The 16,582-nt window shown below is 41.9% G+C and overlaps 1 protein-coding gene across 2 annotated transcripts; it reads left to right on the forward strand.

Moving 5' to 3' along the window:
* Positions 1-21: 21 nt before the first annotated feature.
* On the forward strand, positions 22-15,365 carry DPH3 (diphthamide biosynthesis 3). Of its 2 annotated transcripts, XM_049870776.1 has the most exons (3): positions 33-363; positions 818-892; positions 12,838-15,364. In XM_049870776.1, exons 1-3 carry the CDS (start codon positions 256-258, stop codon positions 12,901-12,903), a joined length of 249 nt encoding a protein of 82 aa, XP_049726733.1. In that variant the 5' UTR covers positions 33-255; the 3' UTR covers positions 12,904-15,364. The 2 variants fall into 2 exon arrangements, with proteins under 2 accessions (XP_049726734.1, XP_049726733.1); XM_049870777.1 differs by lacking the exon at positions 818-892 and having other exon boundaries at positions 22-363; positions 12,838-15,365.
* Positions 15,366-16,582: the final 1,217 nt, after the last annotated feature.

Genomic DNA, 16,582 nt, shown 5'->3' on the forward strand with positions numbered 1-16,582 from the left:
CGCGACAACATCGATCAGGTAGTCCCGTCCCTCCAGCGTTTCCGGCCCCGATCTCCGCCGTCTCCCTGGTGACAGCTACCGGTCACCGATTTCGCCTCCAAACCCGGCGATGCGTCATTTTTTGTGCGCCGGAAGCGAGAGTTCCTGGCTGCTTCGTGTGGAGAAGGCCGTGTCGGGCTGGAGCTGGGTGAAGCTGGGCAGCTGGAGGCGGCGTGAGACGACAGGGCGGCACCGCTTTGGCGGACCCCAGAAGTAATGGCGGTGTTTCACGACGAGGTGGAGATCGAGGACTTCCAGTATGACGAGGACTCGGAGTCCTATTTCTACCCCTGCCCGTGTGGCGATAACTTCTGTATCACCAAGGTAACTTCAGAGTCCGCCCGGATGACTCCCCGGAGCAGGCGCGACTTTGGCTCTGCCGTGTCTCTTCAGATTTTCCGTCGCTTTTAAGACTCTGGGTCACCCATGGCCTCTTTATCCTATTTCTGATCCCCACCCCCGAGTTTAATACTCTGAGCTCTCGATGTGTGAAGGCACATTGTTCTGGCCTTCAGGCAGTCCGGGTTGGGGGTGTTGTGGGGGTTCCTTCCTGGGATTCTATTTTGGAGGAGGGGACGCGCTTTTACTTTTCCAAGGGTTTTGAGGCGACCGGGGGCTTCCCCTAAGTGACGCTTCAGGAAAAATGGGGTTGGCGTTTCTTGCCCCTCATACCCCATGGGTTGGAGGCAAGCCAAAAAGGGATTTGCAAATCAGGGTGGGAGAAGATATGGCAGAAGGGAAGATAATGCTGACCACATGGTGTTTGGTTTTGTTGTAGGAGGATCTGGAGAATGGGGAAGACGTGGCAACATGTCCTAGCTGCTCTCTCATTATAAAAGTGATTTATGACAAAGTAAGGACTCTAATGACCAAATGGGGGAGGGGTTTATATAACACATGGCAAGAACCTAAAGCAGCCTTTCTGTGGTATGTAACTGCTGGAGAATCTTTTATATCAGGGTTAGGTAAAGTACTATGTTTTTAAACAAAACATTTTAAAACCATTTAATAAATAGCTGTCTAGTAAATTTAAGTTTAAAAAAGTTCAAATTACCTATTTCATTTTAGCTTTGGAAAGAGTAATGTATTAAAGAGAACTGCATTTTGTCTAATGAAAATTGATTACTTATTAAAGACAAAAAATAAATATGAAGATTATTTAATTGACAGTCTTTATTATTCTTCTAAGGAGCTTTGGTGGCACAATGATTAAGTTCTCATCTGCTAGCAGAAGGGTCGGCAGTTCAAACCCACCGGGAGCTCTGCAGGAGAAAGGACCTGGCGATCTGCTCTCATAAAGATTACAGCCTTGGAAACCCTATGGGGTGGTTCTGCTCTGCCCTATAGGGTCACTATGAGTCAGAATCACTCGATGGCACACAATAACATCTTTCCTGTATTTCATATGTAATTAAAAATGTTCAGAACTCCTAGACTCATTTTGAAGAGAACAACCCTATAGTTTTTCTTGCCTGGTTATTTCATAAAACCACCAGATGCCATCCAGTGTACTCCGACTCATGGTGGCCCCATGTGTGTTAGAGTGGAGCTGTGCTCTGTAGAGTTTTTTGTGGGTGATTTGTGTGTGCATGTGTTTTGTACATGTTGTTAGCTGCCATCGAATCGATTTTAACTCATGGCTATCCTATGTGTGCAGGGTAGATTTGTGCTCCATAGAGTTTTCGTGGTTGTGACCTTTCAGAAGTAGATCACCAGGCCTGTCTTCTGAGATGCCTCTGGATGAGTTTTACCTACCAGCCTTTCAGCTAGTAGTCAGGTGCTTAACTGTTTTCACTGCCCAGGTACTCCCTGGTTTATACATAAAAAAAACTCATTGCCCATGAGTCGATTCTGACTCATAGCAACCCTACAGGACAGGGTAGAACTGCTCCATAGGGTTTCCAAAGAGCAGTTGGGGGCTTTGAACTTCTGCCCTTTTGGTTAGCAGCTGAGTAGTTAACCACTGTGCCACCGGGGCTCTAGTTTATACATAGACCTCTCAATTATCCTTTTTTGAGATATAATTCATAGTTGGTATTTTACAATATCACCTTAGTCTGAATTAATGGCTGCTGAGCATGGAAAAGAAAATAAATGTTATTGTCATCTCCACCCTCAATTTTTGGTCTACTGAAGTAAGGAGCTTACAAGGCTTTTCTAAAGCTTAAGATGCTTAAGGATGAATTCTAAAGTGAGTATGTGGGGAAGGCACAGAACCTCATGGGAGAAGTAGGTTAATTCAAGCCATAATTTAGAAATTGAAGGATTGGTTCTTTTATTCTTTCAATTTCAAACTAATATTTATCAAGCCTGTACTGTGCACCAGCCAGTGTTAAATGAATTTGGTTCAGTGAACCAAACAGATAAAAATCCCTACTCTTATGGGGCTTAGAATCCAGGGGGAGTGGGAGGGAGAGACTATAATAAACAGATGTAATAAGTAAATTATACTGTGTATATAGAAAGTAAAATGTGCATTAGAACAAAAGGAGAACAGGGTAAGGGTGATCATTGGGAGTGCTGGACTAGGAGGAGGCATGGGTGTAGGTTGCAGTTTTAAAGAGGATGGTTATGGTAGGTCTTATTAAGAGGAATACATCTGAGGAAAGATTTGAAGGGGGTGAGGCAGTGAGTGAGTGCATATAGGAAAAAAGAGAAATCCAGCAAAGGGAACATTCACTGAAGAGGCCCTGAGGCAGGAACATGCCTGTTTTTTCAAGGCACAGCAAGGACACCCGTATAACCAGAGTAGAGTAAATGAGGGTGAGAGTAGTCCACAATGAAATTAGTGGAGTGGGGCAGATGACAGAGATGTTTGTGGGCGACTCTAAGGACCTTGGCTTTTACTGTGAATGAAATGGGGAACCACTGAAGGACTTTTGAATAGAGGAGTGCCATAATCTGATTTAAGTTTTAAAAAGATGATTCTGGCAGCTGTGTTGAGAGTAGACTGAGAGAGGAAGGATAGAAGCAAGAAAGCCAGTTAGCAGGTTCTTACACTAATCCAGGCAGGAAATGAGGTGGCTTGGACCAGGCTGCAGCAATGGAGATGGTAAGAAGTAGTTGGATTCTGGATACATTTTTTTTTTTTTTTTTTTTTTATAATAACTTTTATTAAGCTTCAAGTGAACGTTTACAAATCCAATCAGTCTGTCACATATAAGTTTACATACATCTCACTCCCTACTCCCACTTACTCTCCCCGTCTTGAGTCAGCCCTTTCAGTCTCTCCTTTCTTGACAATTTTGCCGGCTTCCCTCTCTCTCTATCCTCCCATCCCCCCTCCAGACAAGAGTTGCCAACACAATCTCAAGTGTACACCTGATATAATTAGCTCACTCTTCATCAGCGTCTCTCTCCCACCCGCTGACCAGTCCCTTTCATGTCTGATGAGTTGTCTTCAGGGATGGTTCCTGTCCTGTGTCAACAGAAGGTCTGGAGAGCATGGCCGCCGGGATTCCTCCAGTCTCAGTCAGACCATTAAGTTTGGTCTTCTTATGAGAATTTGGGGTCTGCATCCCACTGCTCTCCTGCTCCCTCAGGGGTCCTCTGCTGAGCTCCCTGTCAGGGCAGTCATCGATTGTGGCCGGGCACCAACTAGTTCTTCTGGTCTCAGGATGATGTAGGTCTCTTGTTCATGTGGCCCTTTCTGTCTCTTGGGCTCTTAGTTGTCATGTGGGCTTGGTGTTCTTCATTTTCCTTTGCTCCAGGTGGGTTGAGACCAATTGCTGCATCTTAGATGGCTGCTTGTTAGCATTTAAGACCCCAGACGCCACATTTCAAAGTGGGATGCAGAATGATTTCATAATAGAATTATTTTGCCAATTGACTTAGAAGTCCCCGCAAACCATGTTCCCCAGACCCCCGCGCTTGCTCCGCTGAGCTTTGAAGCATTCATTTTATCCCGGAAACTTCTTTGCTTTTGGTCCAGTCCAATTGAGCTGACCTTCCATGTATTGAGTGTTGTCTTTCCCTTCACCTAAAGCAGTTCTTATCTACTGATTAATCAATAAAAAAAACCCTCTCCCACCCTCCCTCCCTCCCCCCCTCGTAACCACAAAAGTATGTGTTCTTCTCAGGTTTACTATTTCTCAAGATCTTATAATAGTGGTCTTATACAGTATTTGTCCTTTTGCCTCTGACTCATTTTGCTCAGCATAATGCCTTCCAGGTTCCTCCATGTTATGAAATGTTTCAGAGATTCGTCACTGTTCTTTATCGATGCGTAGTATTCCATTGTGTGAATATACCACAATTTATTTACCCATTCATCCGTTGATGGACACCTTGGTTGCTTCCAACTTTTTGCTATTGTAAACAGAGCTGCAATAAACATGGGTGTGCATATATCTGTTTGTATGAAGGCTCTTGTATCTCTAGGGTATATTCCGAGGAGTGGGATTTCTGGGTTGTATGGTAGTTCTATTTCTAACTGTTTAAGATAACGCCAGATAGATTTCCAAAGTGGTTGTACCATTTTACATTCCCACCAGCAGTGTATGAGAGTTCCAATCTCTCCGCAGCCTCTCCAACATTTATTATTTTGTGTTTTTTGGATTAATGCCAGCCTTGCTGGTGTGAGATGGAATCTCATCGTAGTTTTAATTTGCATTTCTCTAATGGCTAATGATCGAGAGCATTTTCTCATGTATCTGTTGGCTGCCTGAATATCTTCTTTAGAGAAATGTGTGTTCATATCCTTTGCCCACTTCTTGATTGGGTTGTTTGTCTTTTTGTGGTTGAGTTTTGACAGAATCATGTAGATTTTAGGGATCAGGCGCTGGTCGGAGATGTCATAGCTGCAAATTCTTTCCCAATCTGTAGGTGGTCTTTTTACTCTTTTGGTGAAGTCTTTAGATGAGCATAGGTGTTTGATTTTTAGGAGCTCCCAGTTATCGGGTTTCTCTTCATCATTTTTGGTAATGTTTTGTATTCTGTTTATACCTTGTATTAGGGCTCCTAGGGTTGTCCCAATTTTTTCTTCCATGATCTTTATCGTTTTAGTCTTTATGTTTAGGTCTTTGATCCACTTGGAGTTAGTTTTTGTGCATAGTGTGAGGTATGGGTCCTGTTTCATTTTTTTGCAAATGGATATCCAGTTATGCCAGCACCATTTGTTAAAAAGGCTGTCTTTTCCCCAGTTAATTGACACTGGTCCTTTGTCAAATATCAGCTGCTCATACGTGGATGGATCTATGTCTGGGTTCTCAATTCTGTTCCATTGGTCTATGTGTCTGTTGTTGTACCAATACCAGGCTGTTTTGACTACTGTGGCTGTATAATAGGTTCTGAAGTCAGGTAAGGTGAGGCCTCCCACTTTCTTCTTCTTTTTCAGTAGTGCTTTGCTTATCCGGGGCTTCTTTCCCTTCCATATGAAATTGGTGATTTGTTTCTCTATCCCCTTAAAATATGACATTGGAATTTGGATCGGAAGTGCGTTAAATGTATAGATGGCTTTTGGTAGAATAGACATTTTTACTATGTTAAGTCTTCCTATCCATGAGCAAGGTATGTTTTTCCACTTAAGTATGTCCTTTTGAATTTCTTGTAGTAGAGCTTTGTAGTTTTCTTTGTATAGGTCTTTTACATCCTTGGTAAGATTTATTCCTAAGTATCTTATCTTCTTGGGGGCTACCGTGAATGGTATTGATTTGGTTATTTCCTCTTCGGTGTTCTTTTTGTTGATGTAGAGGAATCCAAGTGATTTTTGTATGTTTATTTTATAACCTGAGACTCTGCCAAACTCTTCTATTAGTTTCAGTAGTTTTCTGGAGGATTCCTTAGGGTTTTCTGTGTATATAATCATGTCATCTGCAAATAGTGATAACTTTACTTCTTCCTTGCCAATCCGGATACCTTTTATTTCTTTGTCTAGCCTGATTGCCCTGGCTAAGACTTCCAACACGATGTTGAATAAGAGCGGTGATAAAGGGCATCCTTGTCTGGTTCCCGTTCTCAAGGGAAATGCTTTCAGGTTCTCTCCATTTAGAGTGATATTGGCTGTTGGCTTTGCATAGATGCCCTTTATTATGTTGAGGAATTTTCCTTCAATTCCTATTTTGGTAAGAGTTTTTATCATAAATGGGTGTTGGACTTTGTCAAATGCCTTTTCTGCATCAATTGATAAGATCATGTGGTTTTTGTCTTTTGTTTTATTTATGTGATGGATTACATTAATGGTTTTTCTGATATTAAACCAGCCTTGCATACCTGGTATAAATCCCACTTGATCAGGGTGAATTATTTTTTTGATGTGTTGTTGGATTCTATTGGCTAGAATTTTGTTGAGGATTTTTGCATCAATGTTCATGAGGGATATAGGTCTATAATTTTCTTTTTTTGTAATGTCTTTACCTGGTTTTGGTATCAGGGAGATGGTGGCTTCATAGAATGAGTTGGGTAGTATTCCGTCATTTTCTATGCTTTGGAATACCTTTAGTAGTAGTGGTGTTAACTCTTCTCTGAAAATTTGGTAGAACTCTGCAGTGAAGCCGTCCGGGCCAGGGTTTTTTTTTGTTGGGAGTTTTTTGATTACCGTTTCAATCTCTTTTTTTGTTATGGGTCTATTTAGTTGTTCTGCTTCTGAATGTGTTAGTTTAGGTAGGTAGTGTTTTTCAAGGAATTCATCCATTTCTTCTAGGTTTTCAAATTTGTTAGAGTACAATTTTTCATAATAATCTGAAATGATTCTTTTAATTTCATTTGGTTCTGTTGTGATGTGGTCCTTCTCATTTCTTATTCGGGTTATTTGTTTCCTTTCCTGTATTTCTTTAGTCAGTCTAGCCAATGGTTTATCAATTTTGTTAATTTTTTCAAAGAACCAGCTTTTGGCTTTGTTAATTCTTTCAATTGTTTTTCTGTTCTCTAATTCATTTAGTTCAGCTCTAATTTTTATTATTTGTTTTCTTCTGGTGCCTGATGGATTCTTTTGTTGCTCACTTTCTATTTGTTCAAGTTGTAGGGACAGTTCTCTGATTTTGGCTCTTTCTTCTTTTTGTATGTGTGCATTTATTGATATAAATTGGCCTCTGAGCACTGCTTTTGCTGTGTCCCAGAGGTTTTGATAGGAAGTATTTTCATTCTCGTTGCTTTCTATGAATTTCCTTATTCCCTCCTTGATGTCTTCTATAACCCAGTCTTTTTTCAGGAGGGTATTGTTCATTTTCCAAGTATTTGATTTCTTTTCCCTCGTTCTTCTGTTATTGATCTCTAGTTTTATTGCCTTGTGGTCTGAGAAGATGCTTTGTAATATTTCGATGTTTTGGACTCTGCAAAGGTTTGTTTTATGACCTAATATGTGGTCTATTCTAGAGAATGTTCCATGTGCGCTAGAAAAAAAAGTATATTTTGCAGCAGTTGGGTGGAGAGTTCTGTATAAGTCAATGAGGTCAAGTTGGTTGATTGTTTTAATTAGATCTTCCGTGTCTCTGTTGAGCTTCTTACTGGATGTCCTGTCCTTCTCCGAAAGGGGTGTGTTGAAGTCTCCTACTATAATTGTGGAGGTATCTATCTCGCTTTTCAGTTCTGTTAAAATTTGATTTATATATCTTGCAGCCCTGTCATTGGGTGCGTAAATATTTAATATGGTTATGTCTTCCTGATCAATTGTCCCTTTTATCATTATATAGTGTCCTTCTTTATCCTTTGTGGTGGATTTAAGTCTAAAGTCTATTTTGTCAGAAATTAATATTGCTACTCCTCTTCTTTTTTGCTTATTGTTTGCTTGATATACTTTTTTCCATCCTTTGAGTTTTAGTTTGTTTGTGTCTCTAAGTCTAAGGTGTGTCTCTTGTAGGCAGCATATAGATGGATCGTGTTTCTTTATCCAGTCTGTGACTCTCTGTCTCTTTATTGGTGCATTTAGTCCATTTACATTCAGGGTAATTATAGATAAATAAGTTTTTAGTGCTGTCATTTTGATGCCTTTTTATGTGTGTTGTTGACAATTTCATTTTTCCACATACTTTTTTGTGCTGAGGCGTTTTTCTTAGTAAATTGTGAGATCCTCACTTTCATAGTGTTTGACTTTATGTTAGTTGAGTCGTTACGTTTTTCTTGGTTTTTGTCGAGTTATAGAGTTGTTATACCTTTTTGTGGTTACCTCATTATATACCCCTATTTTTCTAAGTAAAAACCTAACTTGTATTGTTCTATATCGCCTTGTATCACTCTCCATATGGCAGTTCAATGCCTCCTGTATTTAGTCCCTCTTTTTGATTATTGTGATCTTTTACCTATTGACTTCCATGATTCCCTGTTATGTGTATTTTTTTTTTTAATTAATCTTAATTTGTTTGTTTTTGTGATTTCCCTATTTGAGTTGATATCAGGACGTTCTGTTTTGTGACCTTGTGTTGTGCTGATATCTGATATTATTGGTTCTCTGACCAAACAATATCCTTTAGTATTTCTTGTAGCTTTGGTTTGGTTTTTGCAAATTCTCTAAACTTGTGTTTGTCTGTAAATATCTTAATTTCGCCTTCATATTTCAGAGAGAGTTTTGCTGGATATATGATCCTTGGTTGGCAGTTCTTCTCCTTCAGTGTTCTGTATATGTCGTCCCATTCCCTTCTTGCCTGCATGGTTTCTGCTGAGTAGTCAGAACATATTCTTATTGATTCTCCCTTGAAGGAAACCTTTCTTTTCTCCCTGGCTGCTTTTAAAATTTTCTGTTTATCTTTGGTTTTGGTGAGTTTGATGATAATATGTCTTGGTGTTTTTCTTTTTGGATCAATCTTAAATGGGGTTCGATGAGCATCTTGGATAGATATCCTTTCGTCTTTCATGATGTCAGGGAAGTTTTCTGTCAGAAGTTCTTCAACTATTTTCTCTGTGTTTTCTGTCCCCCCTCCCTGTTCTGGGACTCCAATCACCCGCAGGTTATCCTTCTTGATAGAGTCCCACATAATTCTTAGGGTTTCTTCATTTTTTTTAATTCTTTTATCTGATTTTTTTTCAGCTATGTTGGTGTTGATTCCCTGGTCCTCCAGATGTCCCAGTCTGCATTCTAATTGCTCGAGTCTGCTCCTCTGACTTCCTAGTGTGTTGTCTAATTCTGTTATTTTATTGTTAATCTTTTGGATTTCTACATGTTGTCTCTCTATGGATTCTTGCAACTTATTAATTTTTCCAGTATGTTCTTGAATAATCTTTTTGAGTTCTTCAACAGTTTTATCAGTGTGTTCCTTGGCTTTTTCTGCAGATATCCTAATTTCATTTGTGATATCATTAAGCATTCTGTAAATTAGTTTTTTATATTCTGTATCTGATAATTCCAAAATTGTATCTTCATTTGGGAAAGATTTTGATTCTTTTGTTTGGGGAGTTGGAGAAGCTGTCACGGTCTGCTTCTTTAAGTGGTTTGATATGGATTGTTGTCTCCGAGCCATCACTGGGAAACTAGTTTTTCCAGAAAATCCGCTAAAAAAAAACTGCAGTCAGATCCCTATCAGAGTTCTCCCTCTGGCTCAGGCTATTCAGATGTTAATGAAGCCGCCTGGGGAGGGTGGGGGAGGGAACAGAGAGATAGGAGAGTAGCACCTCAGAATATAGCCAGAGTTGCTTGTCTTGCTTGGAATGACTCTTATATCTGAGATTCCCGCGGGCGCGTCGCCTATGTGTGCTGTCTGTGTGGAGATTGCCCCCGGGGGGTCTGGCCCGCTGGAGTCACGGTCAGATCCTCCGCTTCCAGCCCCACGCCCAGCGTCAAGGCTCCCCTACTGGGACGGTGCACTCTCGACTCCAAAATCAGTCGCTGCCTCCCGGGGACTTCTCGTCCCTCCAGCCGCGTGGCCGTGCCGCCCCCGTGAACCAGGTGGGCCCCCTCCCGGGGTTAGTTCAGATGGGTGGAGTAGCTCCCCGTGCTTGTGCCACGACCGAGTGTCCCGGCTGGAACGCTGTTCTCCCCGCTCCAATACCAGTCGCTGCCTCCCGGGGACTTCTCCTACCGGCTGCGTCCCACGCCGCCCGCGCGACCCGGATGGTCACCTTCCCGGGGTTAGTTCAGGGGGTGGAGCAACTCTCCGTGTTTATGGCGTACCTGCGTGCAGTCCAAATCCCTGTGGGACGGTTCCCCGGCTCGGATGCTACTCTTTCTGCTCCAAGATCAGTCACTGCCTCCCGGGGACTTCTCCTAACGGCTGCGTCCCACGCCGCCCGTGGAACCGGCTGGTCCCCCTCCCGGGGTTAGTTCAGGGGGGTGGAGCAGGTCTCTGTGCTTGTGCCGTACCTGACTGGTATGCTGGCTCCAGGCTCTGGAAACAATCGCTGCTTCCCCGTATTAGTTCGTTCTCCGTCTCTAAATCTGTGTTTGTTGTTCAGGGTTCGTAGATTGTTATGTATGTGATCGATTCACTTGTTTTTCCGTGTCTTTGTTGTAAGAGGGATCCGAGGTAGCGTCTGCCTAGTCCGCCATCTTGGCTCCGCCTCCTGGATACATTTTGAAGACTAAGGTTTTCTAACTGATTGGACATAGGGTATGAGAGGAGTCAAGGAGGATTTCAACATGTGTGCCCTTAGTCTTGTAAGAATGAAGGAAGAGGTAACTACAAAACCGAAGGGGCGGTTACTACACGTTTCAGGTACGGAAAGAGGGGCAACCAAGATTAGGAGTTTGTGTTGGATATTGTAAATTTGAGAGGTCTATTTTTTATCCAAGTGGAGCTGTTGAGTAGGCAGTTGAATATACAATCTGCAGTTCAGGAGAGACCTGGAGAGAGATAAATTTGGAAGTTGTTGGCATATAGATGGTATTTAGAGCCATGAGACTGGATGAGATCACCAGAGCTGTGAATGTAGATAGAGATGGACAAAAGAAAGGACTGAGCCTTGGAGTAACCGAACATTAAGAGGTGAAGGAGGAATCAGCAAAACTGACTGAAAAGGAGCAACCACTGAAGAAGGAGGAAAATCAACAGTGTCATATCCTAGACGCCAAATGAAAAAAGGAGGAAGTGATCAGCCTTGTCAGATGTCTTTGATAGCATGAGAACTGGGAATTAACCATCGGATTTAGCAACATGGAGGTCATTTGTGATGGTGATTAATGGAGTAGTGGGGGCAGATACCTGACTGGAGAAACTGGCTGAAGAGAATGGGAGAAGAGGAATAGGAGGTAGCAAGTATAGACATTTCTTTCCAGGATTTTTTCTGCAAAGGGGAGCAGAGACATGAGGCAGTAACTGGTGGTGATACAGAATCAAGAGAACGTTTAGGTGGTAGACATTCAGCTGCACAGGTGTAGACACAGGAAGTTGGATTTAACCAAGGTTATCATTTTGTCCAGGAGCCCTGGTGGCACAGTGGTTAACTGCTTAGCTGCTAACCAAAAGGTCAGGTTCAAACCCACCAGCTGTTCCGCAGGAGAAGGATGTGGCAGTCTGCTTCCGTAAAGGTTACAGCCTTGGAAACCCTATGGGCCAGCTCTACTCTGTCCTATAGGGTTGCTATAACTGGGAATCAACTTTGATGGTAACGGGTCAAAGGTTAACGGGGAACCTGGTTAAAAATAGAGGGAAAGGGGAAGTTCAGAAAGGAAATGATGGTGTCAGGAATCAGGAATGATGTCCTCTCCCCTAGCCACCCAATCAAGCTCTGTGGTACTAGGACTCAAAGAGAACATGGAGTCACCACTTGAGGGAGATGTGGGGAAGCACTATCCTGAGGGGATGGCTGCATCTTACCCTCAGCACTATTGACATTTGGGGCCTGATAATTCTTTGTTGTAGGGGGCTGTCTTACACATTGTATGATATTTAGCAGCATCCCTGGCTTCTACCCACTAAATGCCAATAGTGACTCCCCTCCCCCCAGTTTTGACAACAAAAACATCCCCAGACCTTGCCAAGTATTCCCAGAAACCAAAACCCACTGCCGTTGAGTCGATTCCGACTCATAGTGACCCTGAAGGACAGAGTTGAACTGCCCCATAGGGTTTCCAAGGCTGTAAATCTTTACGGCGGCAGACTGCCACATCTTTCTCCGCGGAGCAGCTGGTGGGTTTGAGTGCTGACCTTTTGGTTATCAGCCAAGCACTTTAACCACTGCCCCACCAAGTCTTCTCACCAAGTGTTCCTGGGGGGGGGGGGCAAAATCACCCCTGACTGAGAACCACTTTATTAGAGCAAGGAGGCTAAGGGACAGTTTAAGGAAGACGTTTTGCTGACAGTGAATTCCAGAGGCACAGTGGGAAGGTTCCAGGTGCTGTGCAGGAGAGAGGGACGGAATAGGGACTGATCCTTATGTGCATCCGATGGCAGGAGACAAGGGGTGACCTGGGATGTGAAGGTTTTGTGGCAGCTGACATGAACCGGGATAAGGCATCAGAAATTGCACTTCAATTACAAACTAGTTAACATTGCAGATTGTCTGTGGTGGGAAATACATAAAGACCTGTTCCTTTTAATTGGAGGAAGTGTTAACTTTGGAGAGGGCAGGTATTTGACTAAATGTTGAAGTAAAGAAGGTTTAATTTAAGTAGCAATTAATACAGAATTTGAAAAGATGTGACATGCCTTTTAAATGTGACTTCTGAGAAGTGGGTGCTCCTAGTGAAGACAGGACGGTTTGTTTATAAGCCAGGGTGCTTTGTATTAAATATAAATTCAGTATGAAAACTGATACCTTTTCAAGATTCTCATTCTGGTGCTAACATTGACTCTGAACAATGATGAAGCGGCATAGTATAGAAAAGCTAAATTACCGGAACTGTATTGATTCTGTGAGAACATTGAAGTTTAATATTAATGCATTTGTGACATGGAGATTTGATGGTTAATGTCATTTCTCATTCTGTCTTAGGATCAGTTTATGTGTGGAGAAACAGTCCCAGCCCCTTCCACCAACAAAGAATTAGTTAAATGCTGAAGACGGCCTTAGGAATCCAAATCTTGAACAACTGAGAATGAGCCAAGCTGGAAAAATCAAATGGAAAGTTACAAGCCTGTTCACGGGGACAACCGTTTTGTTGCTTGCTGTTCCGTTAGGGTATGGATTCTTTGCTTGGACAGCCACATTCATCCCCAGTTAAAGAAGCTAGCCACAACATGACATGCTTGATTTCCACACTTACAACTTTGAATTGCAAATGTTCCTAATTTTCCACCTGAGTTTTAAAGGGAGATGGTTTCAGACGAGTGTTTTCTTTCCCTTGGGTTCATCAGATCTCAAACCCAATTAGTTCAGTATCTGATAACAGTGTCATCTACCTCAAAGCCATTGGTAGTCCTTTACAAAAAAGGGATTGTACTTTTAGCTTGGTCATTAAGATTATTAAAATTAGCCCTTCCTTTGAAATTTGACATCACCTTTCCTGTTTTAAATTTAAGAATATTAGCTTCCTTGTCAGGACTGCACTTCCAGTTCCTGCACCAAGTTAGCCTCCCCAGCCTTGTCATTATTAAAACGTTCAGGTTCCGTTAAGCATGGCTTATATCTGTTACACTTCATGTGTAGAGGGCTGGGCGTGCTATTACAAAGAAAATATACTGGTTTCCTGATTTCCCCAGAGCTCAAAGTTAGTTGAATAAGAAAGAAAGATCAAAAAATGAAATGATCAAAGAATGTTTTGTTTTCTTGTTGATATTCAGTATGTTCCTTTAAAATCAGGACAAGATAAAAAGACAAAACAGCCAAAGAAAGAATGAGGAGCAAAACGTGCCTCCTTAGCAAGTGAAATGCTTGAGCAATTCTGCCAGATCAGGGCAAGTCATATTTTATGGCTGGATTTTTGTTTCCTTGTTTTTAAAAAAGGCTAATGAAACCTCACTGCACCTGGGGGTTAATGTCAAGTCTTTATGGCTGGCGGCAGTGCTTTCAGCATTCTCACAGTATCAGGTTGCTCCTGAAAGGTGAAGGATCTATAATAACTTCGATTTGCTGAAGATGAGCTTGAAAACAGGAGGCCTTTTTTTAAGTAAATACGCCCATGGAGGGTACAGCTAGTGAACCTATAACCTGCAACCAAACCAGACACACTCTTAGAGAAATACTGCCCTGGAGAAAAACAAATAAAGCCACCAGCCTTCCTTTGCTGCAGTGCTGAGAGTAGCAAAAGTTAGAGTCACATAAGGAAATTTGAAAATTCTCTTTATATATACAACTTTCATGTGTGCATAAAAAGTAAAAAAAAGAAGCACTGTTTGGCAGGATGTTTGGGGAATGGCTCCTGCAACTAGAGAGAAAAATAGCTTGTCAGAAGGTGAACGTTCTGTAACTGATTGATAAATGTGCTGCACACACCAGGGGTTTAAATTAAAACAAGTGAATGGCCTTTTTTGGCTGCCAGCAGCATGGCTGTGTTTAACCGTTAGGCAGTGAGTCACCAGAAGTTGTATGCTGGGATGCTTGGGATGACCAGAAACGTCATATGGCATATTCCTGATGCGATGAGAAACCTCCTTGCTAGGTGAGACGCTGACACCCAGAAGTAATCCACAACTGCTCTGCAGAAGCTGTCGGAACCAGCAAGTGCTCAAATGAACAGCAGAATACTAAGCGTTGACTGACTGGAATGAGCCATAAGGAGAAATGAAATCAAATGTTGACGGCTTGGTAGCTATCAATAACGTGTTGGTTCCTCCTGCTGATGTTCAATTTCAAACAAGAAGAGACGCCGTTAATGTAGATGTATCCTGAGTATAGAACAGGAAGAAAAGTTGCCCAAATCCAAACATCCCAGGAGAAAAGAAGCATAAACAACACTAGCAGTCAGTGTTCAGTGATAAGCTGCAACAATGGGAATGATTTTGTTTCCAAAGCAACCGAGTCATTAAATCTGTGAGCTACAGAAGAACGCATCAGGATTCAATTCTTTGTTAAGCAGAAAGTGAAACCAGGATCTTTTCAGATATGAACTAGAATTTTGTGTGATATTTGTGCCTTATTTAACCCAACATGCTTCTGGAGCACCTCAACTGATTCGTAGTCCAGGTTCTGTCTCTTACTGGCTTTGTAATCTTTGGCAAGGCTAGTGGATCCCTGTTCTGTACAATTAGGAGCCTGGATTAACTCTAAGCTGTTCTATATCATCAGGCTTGGTAGCTTGCAGGAACTGAAATGGCAAATGAAACCTTTTTTAAACTCGAACTGTTTAGATCATGATTTACTGTGAAGACACTCCATTCTTCAATAACTTGTTGCTGCACTTCGGAGTTTGAATATAAAGTCGGCTGGTTCTACATACACTTTGGTGTACACACCCAAAAGCATTTCTCTTGGAAATTGACATTTTTGATAACTATAAATATATTAATTTATTACCAAAATGAATGTATTGGCATGCTTGTAAAGACAATTTAAATCCAGTTGTTTTCGTGTCATTTTTCTGTACCTAAATAACATTTTGAATTAAAAGGTTATAGCGTAAATGTAGTGTAATGTAATTGTACACCAGGTAGAAATCTTAACTGGCTTTGGGGCATTTTAAGTAGGTTTCTGGTATGAACAGAGCTTTTAAATCAAAAAGAGCTTGCCACTGTCTATAGTTTGGCCACCTGGATTTGGATTCTTGGTTTTTATTATTATTTGGAAAAAACAAAAAGCTTTGAGGCAAGTGGCAATAAAGCAAAGATACTCGGCATCCTTAGATGAGTGATTGAGTTTCCTGCTGGGAGAATGACTATATTTAAGGCTGATGACCTATCAGTCCTTACAGTGGTTTGGGAGCTCAGCTGTGGTCCAAGCACAGTGGCTCAGTTCCTCTATGACTTGGAGAAGTTAATTTTTTTTTTTTTTAAAACGTCTGTGATCTATGAAATGTCGACCATAATAGTACCTCTTCCATCAGGCTGCTCATTCGTTGGACAAATATTTGTGGAGTGTCCATCACGTGCTAGGCACTAGATAAAGTGAAGAGGACAGACTAGTTAGGACCCAGGAGAAAATAAACCTAGTGATGAGGTAGAGTAACTGCGGCAGGTGTCTTGAGTTCTGGCACTGTTTCGTTAAAACAAGCACGAGAATGAAACAGCCTTGTGAAAATGGTTAAATGAGCTCCAAAATAACTCGCTGTGGCGTCAGTTGATTCCAGCTCATAGTGACCCGATAGGACAGAGTAGAAGTGCCCATAGTGTTTCCGAGGCTGTAAGGAAGCAGATTGCCACATCTTTCTCCTGAGGAGTAGTGGCTGGGTGGGTTCAAACCACCAACCTTCTGGTTAGCAGCAGAATGCCTAATCACTGCACCACAAGAGCTCCTTGTTAAATGAGCTAATGACTGTAAAACACTTAGCACAATGCCTGTCATATATCAGGTGCAAAAAAAGGTTTACCATACCGGCAGCATTTTAATAAATCTGAGGAGTGTGAGTTATTGGACCTCCCCAACCCCAGCTACTGAACTGTTTGGAGGTGGGGCCCAGCCATCTGCATTTTAATAAGCCTCCAGGTGTAGCTGAAGTTTGAGAATCGGGTCTAGAACTGGTTCTCAAACTTGGCAGCACGTTGAAATCACCTGAGGGGCATTAAAAACTACCAACGCCTGGATGTTAGCCCAGAGAGTGATTTCATGGGTGAGGTGTGCAGTTTGGGCATCAAGAGTTTTAAAA

Source organism: Elephas maximus, chromosome 27 (genome assembly GCF_024166365.1).
Source record: "Elephas maximus indicus isolate mEleMax1 chromosome 27, mEleMax1 primary haplotype, whole genome shotgun sequence".
Lineage (NCBI taxonomy): Eukaryota > Metazoa > Chordata > Mammalia > Proboscidea > Elephantidae > Elephas > Elephas maximus.